Genomic DNA, 15,115 nt, shown 5'->3' with positions numbered 1-15,115 from the left:
TCCTGGAACGTAACTATACAGCTGTACCTACTAGATAAACAGGCGCTGACCACTTCACCGCTCGATCCGAGTCAGGCGCAAGATGGATTTTATTTTTGGTTCTTCCGCCCTCTCAGCCATTGAGACATACGTCCTCTTCTGCCATCGAAGCCGTTGACCCCAGTTCTAGTTTCCTCAGTTGATCCGCGAGTGCTTATGTGACTACGTCTTATTCACACTTGTCCTGTATATCTACAGGAGACTTCCCCTATTAGCCATTGGGACGCGCCGTGTCGGGTTTGAGGGCCCCATCCCAGTGCCTCACGCAGGGTTATGCTTAGTTCGTACTCAGTTTGGAACTAAACCCCCATGTAAGTTGACCAGGTAATCGTGTATTATGCTGTCCAATACATATGCGCCACATTGCAAGTCTTAAAAATGGCTGACAATAGTGGCCAGCAGTGTGACCTTGGCAATGCTGATAGTAAAAGGAATATAGCATATCTTATTTGTGGTTTGTGTGGAATTGTTGACAAAAGAAACAAAATGAGTGCAGTTATGTCAACTGTAGATCATGTTATCTATGGAATAATTGTCGTATTTTCCAAGATGACAGATATTTACAGCATGAAATTCATATTAAATATTAATAAAAACCCTGTTATACAACAACAATATCACAAGATAACACTCACTCACTTATAGCACCACAAGTAGAAGCACTATTATTCCTCGGAAGCCATAAAAGAAGTACAGTTCTTCTGTATAAGCCAACAAATGACGCAGCACCATTACACATGATCTTGCCTACTGGGCACGGATGATTATTATTATTATTATTATTATTATTATTATTATTATTATTATTATTATTATTATTATTATTATTATTATTATTATCATCATAATCATCATCATTAGTTGTTCTGTTGTTTAATTTTGAAGCATTTTAGTCAAATTATGAAACTGCAGTTAGTGTAAGAAATGGCCAATAAAGACTGTATCTATAACCAAAGCATCGCCCTGTGGTTGGGAGTGGCAGAATAACATCCACAGTATCCCCTGCCTGTCATCAAAGGCGACTGAAAGGGGCCCCAGGGGCTCTGAACTTGGGAGCATGGTTTGGCGACCACGGGGCCCTTAGCTGAATCCTGGCATTGCTTCCACTTACTTGTGCCAGTCTCGTCACTTTCATCTATCCTGTCTGACCTCACTTGGTCAATTCTTCTTCTTTTCGGACCCCGACGGTAATTAGGTTTTAGCGGCCTGGGGAGTCTTTCAATTTCACGCACTTAGTGGCCCTTGTCTTCCTTTGGCTTCGTTTTTCAAAGTGTCAGATCCCTTCGATTATTTCTCTCTGATTAGTGTTAATAGAGGATGATTGCCTAGTTGTACTTATTCTTAAAACAATAATCACCACCACCACTAACCAAAGCAACTTGTCAACAACCATATAATAGATAGGAACTAGCAAATAAAATGCATGTGGGCATTCATGCAAACATCCAAAACATTATTTTAAAAGAGAAATGAACATGCATTGCACATGCCAAATGAAAATAAAACATACTGATTATGAATATGAATTCTCTTGAATATAAATAACAGAAAACTGAAACATAAATGCTAATTACAGATATGGCTTACCTGTAAACTTCCAAGCTATGCTGCTCCATCCAAACAAGAAGAACACAAAGAGGCTTCGGGATATTCTAAATCAATTGTACGGTCATTTGGACAGTAGTGCATTGCAAGGATCTGCATCGCATGATGTAAGTAATAGACTTACTCTAGCATATCATTAGATCATACTAAGTTACCTCATTTGTTACTCTAGCTGTTGGTCTCTGTTATTGTTGTGTGTAGAGATACCTCAAAGTATTCTTTATTGTACATGTTTTTCTTTGATATAGAGCTCTTAAACATCAATTAGTGTGTGTATCATGTTGCTCTCTGAATATTTAAGTGTTCGCTCAGAAATATGGGAGACTGGGTTTCAGGAGATACGAACCAGAATCGGATTCCATTACAGAGCTGTTCTCAGGAGAAGGCTCATAATTTTTGTCATTGTTAGTCACCCGGTTCACTGCTGCTGAATAGAAAGTAATTCAATAAATCAACATGGGACACTTGGTCTCTATAAATTTTACTTAGTGTTAGGCCCTGATCCAGACATAGAGAGTAAGCTGAAGATTTCCGAATGGTGTACTCTGGTTTCAAACTGGGAACATGAATGGATGAACTGATCTGATCTGAACTGAACATTTCAGAGCATGTTAATGCTTCAGCTGTGCACCATCAGCTGTTTAGTGGATTCTTGAACACAACTTTTCATTAATAAGATAATAGTATGGTAATGATTAGTCGTATTCACACTTCATTTTATATCATGATTACGGAATAGAAAATTGTGTAAACAAGCATTTAAACACTTAGGTACGCTAAGGTGAGAAAACTTGGATTTCATGGTCGAGCGGCTGCCCATAAGCCACACATCACGCAGGTCAGTGCCAAACGACGCCCGCTTGGTGTAAGGAGGGTAAACATTGGACGATTGAACAGTGGAAAAATGTTGTGTGGAGTATGAATCACAGTACACAATGTGGCAGGGTGTGGGTATGGCGAATGCCCGATGAACGTCATCTGCCAGCGTGTGTAGTGCCAACAGTAAAATTTGGAGGTGGTGGTGTTATGGTGTGGTCGTGCTTTTCATGGAGGGGGCTTGCCACCCTTGTTGTTTTGCATGGCACTATCACAGCACAAGCCTACATTGATGTTTTAAGCACCTTCTTGCTTCCCACTGTTGAAGAGCACTTCGGGGATGGCAATTGCATCTTTCAACATGATCGAGCGCCTGTTCATAATGCACGGCCTGTGGTGGAGTGGTTGCATGACAGTAACATCCATTAATGGACTGGCCTGCACAGAGTCCCGACCTGAATCCTATAGAACACCTTTGGGATGTTTTGGAACGCTGACTTCATGCCAGGCCTCACCGACTGACATCGCTACCTCTCCTCAGTGCAGTGCTCGGTGAAGAATGGGCTGCCATTCCCCAAGCAACCTTCTAGCATGTTGAACATATGCCTGCGAGAGTGGAAGCTGTCATCAAGGCTAAGGGTGGACCAACACCATATTTGAATTCCAGCATTACCGATGGAAGGCGCCACGAACTTGTACGTCATGTTCAGCCAGGTGTACGGATACTTTTCATCACATAGTTTGTCTTTACATCGGTCCATTTTCAAACCAACTTTGCATTACAGGAGCAAAAGCTGGGTAGACTCAGGATATGTTATTCATGTTAGAAGTAACAGACATGAAAGTAGCGAGAATGATTGCTGGTACAGACAGGTGAGAACAATTGCAGGAGGATACTCAGAATGAGGAGATAAAGGCTAAGTTAGGAATGAACTTCCTGGATGAAGCTGTACGCATAAACCGGCGTTGGTGGGGTCATGTGAGACGAATGGAGAAGGATAGCTTACCTATAAGAATAATGGCCTTGGTTATGGAAAGTAAGAGGAGTGGAGGGAGACCAAGACGACGATGGTTACACTCAGTTTGTAACGATTTAAATATAAGAGGTATAGAACTAAATGAGGTCACAGCACTAGCTGCAAATAGAAGATTGTGGCGACGTTTAGTAAATTCACAGAGGCTTGCAGACTGAACGCTGAAAGACTTAACGGCCTATAATGATAATGTATGTACGTATTTTTAACGAGTTAACTGCAATCGGACAAGTTATTTAGGCATTTGTTACAAAAACATTCTCCTCTTTCATTTTGAATTTTCTTTACACAACAGCAGTCGACGGGTATTAATAATTGACTTCAACATCGCTGGACTGTAACTCTACCGGCAGGACGACCCAAAGGAGAGTGGGCCAGGGATCTGGATTAATAAACGTAAGGTCCAACCTAGAGGTATAATGTCAAGACAAAGTTTTCGAACAGCTTGACTAGTACATTTATTTTACACATAATTAAAAACAAACATATTCGGAAGCGTTTGAGTTCTAACATGGTTAAGAGGAGGGTTTTGACCCGTTTCCATCATTCATCCTAGGTAAAACTGAAAGATAACCCTCTGCTCCTACAAGAGGGCTAACGTGAACACAAACTGTGCGCCTTGGTACTAAATAAATGACGCACATATCACAACTGGGCTGCAATGTATATACAGCTCACCAACTACAAAATCTTCAGAAAAATCCTCTAAAGGTGAACGTAAAATTAACATCCCATACGGGCACTATTACAAACATAAACCATCGCTTCTCGAACTACACGCCCAGAACATTCTGACACCTTCATCTCATTTCTGTGAGCTCTTTCCTTATGATACAACAAACATAGAATATAAGGACTAGAACACTTCAAGTTAATTTCTCAATAATACCTCGGCACCAAGCCTTCTGTTATCAGTTTACAACAGTTCTTAGTTCCTCCCATCATCCTACCAACATGTAGAAAACCTGAAGATCTTACCTCCCATGCCCCCCTCACGGTCCTTGGTTCAATATAAGAGAAGTGCTCTGCACCAAGTGCAGGCGCTGAGTGAGAATGTCCATCACCCGGCGAGGCACACCGGCTCGCCGGGAGGGGTAGGACTCAATACCAACGTCAGCACGCCCCCTCTCTCGGAGAAGCCGGGAAGGGGTAAACAGACGCGAGCAGGGGCATGACAGAAGATCGTGATACGAAAAGAAATGCAAGGACGGAGGGATGCCCCAGGACGGAACGAAGTCCTTGCCCATGGAGCCATAAGTGAGGAACAGGGAGAGAATACATTTATTACAACGTATCAATGGCCAAGATAGACAGAAACACACACAATTAATTACAATAAATTTCAATGAGCTCACTAAGAGCGCCGCACATATCAAGTTCGTTGAGGCGGGGGGAGATAAAACTCACGGTTCAATCGCCATAGAATGTCGACGAGAGGGCTCGCTAGTGGACATAGCGAGGAAACTATACCGAAAATGATCGATCGCATGCAACATAATTGTTGTAGTGCATAAATATTCGTAATGGAAAAATTATGCACGCTTAATCACTCGTAACAACAGATGCGTCAGTGATAGGGCTCTCGCTGTAACCGAAGGATAATACACAGTTTATTACAGGAATTTTGAAGGGACAGACATAAACTGTTGTTATAACGGTGTTCTCGTTATGTACCGTACTCGCTATAACAGACTCTACTGTATTAAATTTTACTTCTGTATCATATTTTTCTGTTCATTGTTGCATTGAGTTTTATAACCTCACATAATGTACTGGTATTTATGCCCCATTTTACCTAAGATATATAGTTTAGTGCAATTCTTATTGATTATACTTTTTCTATAATGTTATATTGTAAAGTTCACTAATTCTATACTTGGGATTAATAACATTAGTCAAAAGATAATTTATTATACAGTGGAACTGAGGTTATATATGTATTATACATCTTGAAGAGAGTGGTATATGTAATAAGCGACAGGAAAATTTGCTTAAACGTTTATCAGAAAGCTGGAAGAAAGTGATGATGAGGAAGCTGAATATAATCTGTATCTAACCCAGTACCTCTAGGTTACCATAGAAGAGGTTACATACAAATTATTCATCCAGTCTCAGAGACTGAGCTGCCAAGTATCAGACTACTGGTCAAGAGATGCAAGTGTTCCTGTTTCCTGAATTACGGCTTTGATACAGTTCCTAAATATTTTAAGGTTCTTCAATAATTTTTCAACAAATACAGTATATATATATATATATATATATATATACACAAGTTTTAATATAATGAAAACTTACGTACTTATCTAGAGTGCCGATGTTAAGTCCGTTGTCATCAAACACTATTTCAGGACTGTGGTCATGGAAAGTTTGATGAGGTACGCTGCGCGTGGAGAGGGGAGGGCAAGAATGGGAGGGGCCTTGTAGAGCGATGTGGATCTCTCCTGTTGGATGACTAAATCGAGTATATTGTACAGTGGAGAGGGGAGGGGGAAGTAGGGCGGAGCGGCTGGAGCGCTGTGGAACCTTCCATCAACATTGGAGAGGGGAGAGATGTTATTGACCTATTTCATGTTAAATGTACTTTTATGTAATATGGATGAATGCAAATTAATAATATAGGTGAATAAAGTGAGGAATGGCATTATTATTTTTTATTATTTTTATTACTATAAAAGTAATATAATGAGTAGGTGTTGTCAGAGTAGAGCGAATAGGGGGGAATTATTTAAATGTGTTATGCTCATTCAGGTTATTTGCATTAGCATTTTTTGCGACGTAAATTTCTATTGCTTCTTTTATATTCAAAGATTTACTTTTATTTTCGAAGTGTAAAATTTTTAGATCAGTGTTGATGTCTGTGAAATGGTGTGAGCAGTCGTATATGTGCTCCCCGAAGGCTGAATGCCAATTATATCTGATTGCGTTTTTGTGTTCTTTGTATCGTGTATGGAAATTACGTTTTGTTTGACCTATGTATGTGGCAATGCAGTTAGGTTCTTGGCACTTGAGTTCATATACTCCTGACTTTGAGAAAGGGTCCTTTTTGTTTAGGTTGCACAGCACTGCAGTTAGCGGTTGTTGACGGGCACTGGAGATCTCCGTTTTTATGCACGGGCATAGTTTGTAACTTGTTGTGCTATCTGTTGGCTATAATTTTAACTACTTTCAATTATGCCATGGAGTTGAGGGATCGTAGATTTAAGTGTTGATTTATTTTTTAATTGTGCGGTCTTTGTAGCCATGGAAACTTTGTATATACACAGGTGTTCTTACGCGCCGAGAATCATTGTTCAAGATGGCGTGCCATGGCAACATGCCCTATGTGATGACAAAGTATTTCAACATTTATATGCAGATTCATTATCTGATGTGCCTCATGGGTGATGAGCCCTGATAATTCTCATAGTTTCTCAGCTGACAGTAGGTGACATCTGACAGTAGGTAACGGGCTACGAGAATTCTCGCTTTTATGCACCTTGTATTTCCTTGATTAATGATGAAATTGTGAGTGATATTATGAGTTCCGAAAGGTGTAGACATGGAATATATATTTTCACTGCATCTGTCTTTAAACCTTCATGTATTTAACAAAATAACAAAAATAATGTCAGATATGTAGAGCTATTCCCTGGAGCTCCAGTGCAGATGTCAACATGACGTGGCATATTCAGTTGCCGACAGCTACCAATAATTGTGTTTAATTATGCACAGACTGGTTATAATAGGTACCGAGTGACAGTGAATGAGATATTTCTAATGATTAACAGCTAACACTCAACGGGGAGTAGCCGTAAAGAGAAATCCTTGCATACTTGAAAACATGAGTATACGAATGGCACAAATACGGCATTCATACCACACTGTGCTTAGAAACACTATTAAATGGAGCCACAAACAGTATTGCTTTGAAAAATATCACCACGTACAGACTACGAAGCAACCTAGTGAGTACACGTTCCAAGTTTAAGGTCGATATCTTGAATACATTTCGAATTACAGTAGTTTGAGTGCAGCAGTGTAATTTCTTCCTTGGAGTCTTGAACTATCCCGTCTACATGGGGTAGCAGCCTCCGTTCAGGGCCCGTCATCAATGTGTTAAAGGTGTTATTAATACAAACCCATTACTGTTGACCCCATGTGTTCCATCAATGCATATACTGTACAGTCACTACCATATTTCACTTGGAGCATTGTTCAAATAAATAAATAAATAAATAAATAAATAAATAAATAAATCTACATATTTAAAAGGCAACCATCAATAACGTAGATTATGCAAGCAGCATTAAGCATTATTTGGACGTAATATTCCGTGGAGAAGGAATCAGTGTTCAGTTAGAGGTATATGACGTTTTATCCACTTGGTGTCATTTGCTTCTGCACAGAATTGTCCATTATGTTATTTTTACTCCATTGCGTCATTCATTTACCGAGCAAATTGGCAGCATGGTTAGGACCATGTATTGAAAGAAACTTCATTTTGTTCCGTATTGAACTGGGATTACAGTAAAATGAAAATGTTATTAAAGGTCCACCTTTTCAATACAATGGATGTTTATTGATGTGAGTATATATCACATAACATTTAAGGAAGATTGATACTAGTTTTGATGCTCATTGCGCGTCATCATCAGCCAACGAATCAATTGAGCAAAATACAACTTATCAAATAGCAATATATAACACATGATAGCACCTACAAGACAAATTTTAAACTATGACTAGTTAAAATATAAAACACATGACAGCAAATACAAGGACTAATGCTAAAAGTGAAATTGTAACAAGTTAAAACAATGAAAGCAAATCAGAGAAGGTAACACAATTGTTAAGGTATGATACACGAGAAAATAGTCCAGCTTGAGGTTTGTAGAACATAAGGTGTATCTATATACAACACTTGAATGCACCTACTAAGGCAGATTTTAAATGTAACGTTAAAATGATGAGGGTATGGTGCTAATGACCATCTAAAACAGACGACAGCACCTATAAAGTCACTGTTAGATTATAACCAGTTGAAATGATGAGGTGCGTCTGACCATAAAGAAAGAATTATCTACAATCTGCATAAAATAATCAGTCTGCAGTCATACGAATTAAGGACTTTGAAAAAGAAGCAGGAATCCATAAAAGAGTGAGGGAAAGTTGCAGTTTGTCCCCCGTCCTTTCCAATGTTTATGTAGAACAGGCAGTAAAGGAAATCAAAGAGGAATTGGAAATGGAACCACAATCCAAGGAAAGGAAGACGGTCAGGCACACCTCATCATTTCAACTGGTAATCTAATAGTGACTTTATAGGTGCTGTTGTGTGTTTTAGATGGTCATATGCACCATACCCTCATCATTTTAATGTTACATTTAAAATTTGCCTTAGTAGGTGCATTCAAGTGTTGTATATAGATACACCTTATGTTCTACAAACCTCAAGCTGGACTATTTTCTCGTGTATCATACCTTAACAATTGTTACCTTCTCTCATTTGCTTTCACTGTTTTAACTTGTTTCAATTTCACTTTTAGCATTAGTCCTTGTATTTGCTGTCATGTGTTTTATATTTTAACTAGTCATAGTTTAACATTTGTCTTGTAGGTGCTATCATGTGTTATATATTGCTATTTGATAAGTTGTATTTTGCTCAATTGATTTGTTGGCTGATGATGACGCGCAATGAGCGTCAAAACTAGTACCAATCGTCTTTAAACGTTATATGATATATACTCACATCAATAAACATTCATTGTATTGAAAAGGTGGACCTTTAACATTTTCATTTTACTGTAGGGCCATGTAGCTGTGAACTTGCATTTGGGAGATGGTGGGTTCGAATCCCACTCTTAGCAGCACTGAAGATGGTTTTCCATGGTTTACCATTTTCATATCAGGCAGTAAATAACCCAACTCTCAAGAGAGGCCATTGGCTTCAGGTGGAGGAGCTTCTTTAGATGGGTGATAGTTCCCCAGTGGAGGAAATGCCACTGAAATCCAATACCTGGCATCAGTTCTCCAGGTCAGGAGCAGCCTCATTGAAACGTGTCAGTTATGGATCAAATGCATTTGTGTGTGGTGAGCTTACCGTAATAATAGCGTTATGAAGCTTCAATGAGGACTGGGGCAAGGAGAGGACAGAATGTAGATCAATGATCCACTGCTCTACCCAGGAGCTCACTGGACAGTGGTGATGTAAGAGGAATAAGAACCACTTAAGAACTTGACATTTGTAAAAATTGGATATAGTGTACTTTGCCTCTGGGGTACATATGTATGATACATTGAATGGCTGGTTCTTTTAGCTTTCATAGATGTAATAGTGTCAATACTGAGTAAAATTACATTTTTCTTTTTCTATCTCTCGTCGTACTATTCTTTGTGTAACGCTCTTGACATCCTTGTTAAAAACTTTTTAATTTTGTCAGCTATTTCCACATACATATCTCTGAGTGTCTGATGAAGATTGATTGTTTCAAGCATCTTGCACCTTTTGTTGCAATTCGGCAATGGTTCTTGCAGGCTTTGGAGAACATGTAAGTCCCTGCTTCGTCATGTTCCGTTTGTGTTCAGTTGGCAAGAGATCTAGTGATCTTGCTGGCCAGGGCAGTGATATATACTCACATCAGTAAACATTCATTGTATTGAGAAGGTGGACCTTTTAACATTTTCATTTTACTGTAGGGCCATGTAGCTGAGAATTTACATTTGGGAGATGGTGGGTTCGAATCCCACTCTTAGCAGCCCTGAAGCACGTTGCATCACAGCAGCTATGTGTGAATGTGCATTGTCCTGCTGAAACAGCACGTCATGTTTCTGTCAAAGAAATGGCAGTGGCATGGGGACAATATCCTGTGCAGTGTAGCAGGCACTGGTTACATTACCCTGCAGAAACATCAACTGTGACCACGAGTTGTAACTGATGGCCCCCCAACACCATGAAACTGGAGTGGGACCTGAGTGTAGTGGGCGAATACACTCTGGAATAGGCCGCTCACCAGGTCTGCGCCATATACGTCGATCACTTTCATACAGACAGAACCTACTCTCGTCATTGAAGACAACAGAGTGCCGTTCCCCTCTCCAGTCAGCTCTTTCACGACACCAGAGTAGCCATGCTCCACAGTGTCGTATTAGTGGTAGCCTGGCCAGAGGCACATGTGATCATAATCCTGCTGCAAGCCGACGGTTTCCAGTGGTTCTTGGTGTGACAGCAGGTGCAGCATGTGACCGGATTTCGTTCTTGGATGATGTTCGGTCGGCCACCACTGCTCGCACAATGCGTCGATCTAGGCGTGCGTCTGTGCTATGCGGACATCCGGAGCCTGGTCTACAGGTGTGGGAATGTTCCACAGACCCCTGCTGAAGGCAGCAACACACCTCTGATACATTGTGCCTACATGTGTGACAATCTGTCCTTACTTCCATCCAGCTTCCTGCAGGCCCACATTGTGACCCAGTTCAAATGGCTGCAGTTGTTCAACAGAAGCAAGTACTCGTCTGCGGGGCATGGTTGTTCCCTATAATGAATGTTTCAGACACTGTTCACCTCTAACCTCAGCACAGTTACTGCCTGCAGAGTCAAAACAGAGTGCGCACAGACAGGCCTCCTGAGTGCCATCTGATCACCAATGTCATTGACAAATGAATGGTGCCACTAAACACAGTCCTTGAGGATATTTCAGGGTTTTTTCCCAGCAGTGTATATCCCAAACTTTAGTCAGCTTGATTATGTTGATTTTCAAGAAAGATGATTCATGTTACTATTTAACTGTTGCATGTTCGGTGTGTATTTATGCTGCAATTAATGCATCTTTTTTTCTCTTTATAGAGTGTGGACATTCCAGGTCTTGGTTTTGGTCAATCTGAATATTATCCGTATGTTTACTACAAGATTAACGTGGATATGGTGGACAGCAAAGTGGTGTAAATGTTACTTGTTATACACAGAAGCAGCTGGGAGGTGAAACGTTTCATAGTATTCAGTATTGTAGAATCGAGGGGGGTGGGCTCTGAATGTGTTCATAGCAGAAATTCATTGTAGTTGAGTGTCACAGTTTTAACATTCCACTGATGTTGGACAATGAACGTATGGTACTTCATAGTTTTCTGGTTACCAAACAGTATTTTGTTTCTTTACTGGTAATTTTGGTTTTTACTTCTTCTTTTTCTGTAACAATTCTAATGAATTTCTACTTTTCATTGTACTGTTTATGCAGGCATGTAAACAGTGCCAGCAAAATGGCTAGGCTCTGCTGATGATTATCATCAGAAAGGTGTGATATTTCATGTTAAGTATTGATATTAATAGGATACTCCTGTAACATATTTGCCATTTTAAAACTGGACACAAATTTTACCCATATTGTCTGTAATAGGCTTGATGAAAGAAACATTTGTTACTTCATGAATTTGAAAGAATAATCAATAATAATGAATTAGAGTAGGATAATTCAACAGGCTTTGAATTTATTTTTCTCTGAAGTTGTACTGTAGAGATGAACTTTGCTCCTAAGACCTTAGATATAAATCTGCTTTTTCTATTTTTGTTCATTTTAAATATTACAAGATATTTCAAAACAATAAATTGTAAGTTACAATGTTTAAGAACAGGTAAAATTAATGCCCAGTTTTTGGTGCGTCATATGTTATATGAGGGGTGGCATTTTTGGTGTGTGGCTCTTTGTAGATTTTTTTCTTGTTTTATTAGTGTTTGTACTTAAAGTGATTCCTTGTTATTGTTATTTCCCAAGCTTCATATACCTATATGTAGCCTGTTAGTGGGATATAAGGGAAATGAGATTTCACACTACAATATTTTCTTGAAACAAGGCCCAGGTTTTATCAGTACAATAATAATCATCCTCCTCCTACTATAACTGCATGTGAATTGTTCACTGAATGTTAGGCATTTGCAAATTGTAGTTTAGATGCATTTGGACATATGTAAATTTTATTCTGTAATTCAGTTTTAAAGTGGATTTGTGGAATAGATATTTTTGGGAAAACTTGACATTTTTTGTTATGTGTAATATAATGTAGATATTATTTTTTAAGTATTTTTGTGCAGTTAATCATGTGCCTTCCATTGTAATGGAAGTTCGAAGTACACAGAGTCAGGTTGTGAATGATGCTTGACTGGGATGTGAGTTAATAATCTAAGGATAATCTTTAAGGAGCCTTTAAGAAATACAGTTGATCTGTAGTTTTCTGGGATAGTTGGAATTGCAAGTTATCTGGACATGCAGAAAATTTGAAAGCCTTCATTTATTAATGAATTGCTTTGGTAGAGTGTTCAAGCAGGGATAAGAGGATTTTCATATACAGGCAATTTAATGTACAATTGGTAAAACCAATTACCAGTAACAAAAATACTGTATTTGAGCATGTAATATTTTTTCCTTTTTTTTTTTTTCAGGACATTTTTAAAAGTAGTTTTCTTATGTTTGTTACTATAATGCAGTGAATACATTAGTCTTGCCAGTACTTTTAAGTTTCAGGGATGATATGTCATACTTTTTCTTCTCTGTAAAATATATTGACGAATTGACTCTTCACTGCTCATGCTCTGCATGTGTTACCTGCACAAGAACAGGACACTGAATCATTACATGGTTTTTGGAGGCTTAATATGCTGATAAAATTGATCATCATATAGCTCAGGAATTTTTAAGAAAACTCTATTAAGATTCATTCCCTGATTGTTTTAATCTAATCTTGGGTGAAAATTCTGCACGACTTAATGAGATACTATACAATAATTAATAAAAAAACATCTCTACTATATTTCTTTAGATTGTGAATATTCTTCACATTGTCTTCCGTTAGCAAGATGGTATTTTTTCTCTAAATTTTCAACACTTCAAAACACCTGATTATATCAGTCAGTAATTGCCAATTTAAGCTAAGCAGAATAAGTAGCAGTCCGGATAACTAGCATTTGATTAATATGTGTTCTGCTGTATAAAGATTTGATGAGATATTTTGCTCCATATGAAAGCACAATGTAAGTTCCATTATGTCCCACATGACATTTACTGTATATCCTGCCAAAGTAGTATCTGGAACAAGAGCTTTCTTCTATCCAGACTCCTTTTATGTGTCCTAGAACAAACTATTTTCCGTTAAACTCTGTTACCATATTTGTATAAATTATATGAACTATTGAGTATATGGAGATATCTGTATATTGTTAATATTGTTGAGTACTTGCTGAGTTATATGTTGTAAAAAGCAAACCTCGTTTACATTTTACTGTAATATACCTGTTCATTCTCTTGTATATAACATTCCATGAAAATTCTATTCCTGTAAAATTAGCTCTTATTTATGTGTTTAAAAGAAGTGTACTCAACTCAAATGTTGTTTATATTCAAGTTTTACCCTTCTGATAGAGATTCTGTCTGGCTTGTCCTAGAATCAATAAAAATGGATCACCATGATTGTTTATAATGGAAAAGTATTTGATAAAATTCTGGTAGTTTGATTTTAAATTGCAGAATTTTTTTCTCTTTATTGTCTGTTGGTGGAATTTGGATTTTGTTACTCAGGTCATTTTACAGTGCTGCTGTTTCTACTAGATTATATAAATACACATCCAGTGACCTGACAAAATAATTGTATCAGCAGAAGGTAACTATGCGTTATAGTGAAAAAGTAACCCTCCTTTATTTTTAGAACTAATTGCAAGTAATTTATGGCATGGGTTAGTTTGTGAACATTGGTTAATAAACTGGCCTAGGAAGTGGTATTGACCGTCTCCCTCCCATTAAGTGTTCCTTCATCAATGTCATGCCCTAATTTTTGGTCTTGAAAATATTCTATTTCTTTTCTAATGCTCATATCAAATATGAGTATGTTCTATGTCATGAACAGAAACAGGATTAGTAAATAGAAAAATATGTATGCCCTTTTTTTTTCTGTTTATCTCCAGAATAATTGAACTACAAAGAAAAGACATTATAGTAAAACCTCGTTAAGACGTTTCTGCAGGGACAATAAAAAAAAGCATGTTATTCTGTATTCACGGATACAGTGAAAACAACTTCAAAAGATGAGAGGAAAGTATTAAATGGTTTGAAAAACACAAGAGAACAAATATGAAAACCTTTTCCGCTGGGGCCTATAAAATAACAAGTGCTCTGAAAAGTGTGAAAAACACCAAACAACAAATATGAAAACATGTGCATGGGGGCCAATAAAAATAAAGTATTATTGCAGTATTATTGTTAGTAGAAGCCTTTCATTTCAGATCAGTGGGTAAATAAACATTATTTTCTGGTCACACACTTAGCAAATGAATTGGTGGTTGCACTCGACCGGCAGGAATGACTTTGGTCGCCATTTTAACCAACTCGAGTGATCGAATCGAAACTCGAAGGTGCGGATTCAACAATCGCGACCTCTGTGCACTTTAAGATGTGGACGCCAGTCCACTTTCTGACAGATTTAAATTTTGTCTTCATTAGTAGGGAATTTCACGACTTTTTCATATCCATACAGTAACTAGGCTGTCATAATATGCACCACGGTAGTCAATTTCACACGGTTATTTTCCTAATCCAGGTACGGGCTACCATATCACGTGACTAATATTCGCTACACTTCACTGTACCACTAAACAAAATAAATTT

The 15,115-nt window shown here is 38.2% G+C and overlaps 1 protein-coding gene across 1 annotated transcript in view; it reads left to right on the top strand.

Annotated features, from left to right (window-relative positions):
- Vha44 (V-type proton ATPase subunit Vha44) overlaps positions 1 to 13,968 on the top strand; it is a 75,348-nt gene extending 61,380 nt beyond the window's left edge. The window contains exons 9-10 of the mRNA XM_067145164.2: positions 1,616 to 1,751; positions 11,314 to 13,968. Of these exons, the coding sequence (XP_067001265.1) occupies positions 1,616 to 1,751; positions 11,314 to 11,412 (235 nt within the window). The 3' untranslated portion in view covers positions 11,413 to 13,968. The remainder of the gene's footprint in view (positions 1 to 1,615; positions 1,752 to 11,313) is intronic.
- Positions 13,969 to 15,115: the final 1,147 nt, after the last annotated feature.

The sequence above is a fragment of the Anabrus simplex genome, chromosome 4 (assembly GCF_040414725.1).
Source record: "Anabrus simplex isolate iqAnaSimp1 chromosome 4, ASM4041472v1, whole genome shotgun sequence".
In the NCBI taxonomy this organism is placed as follows: domain Eukaryota; kingdom Metazoa; phylum Arthropoda; class Insecta; order Orthoptera; family Tettigoniidae; genus Anabrus; species Anabrus simplex.
The sequence above is the reverse complement of the archived record's forward strand: the minus strand, read 5'-3'. Positions and strand labels throughout refer to the sequence as shown.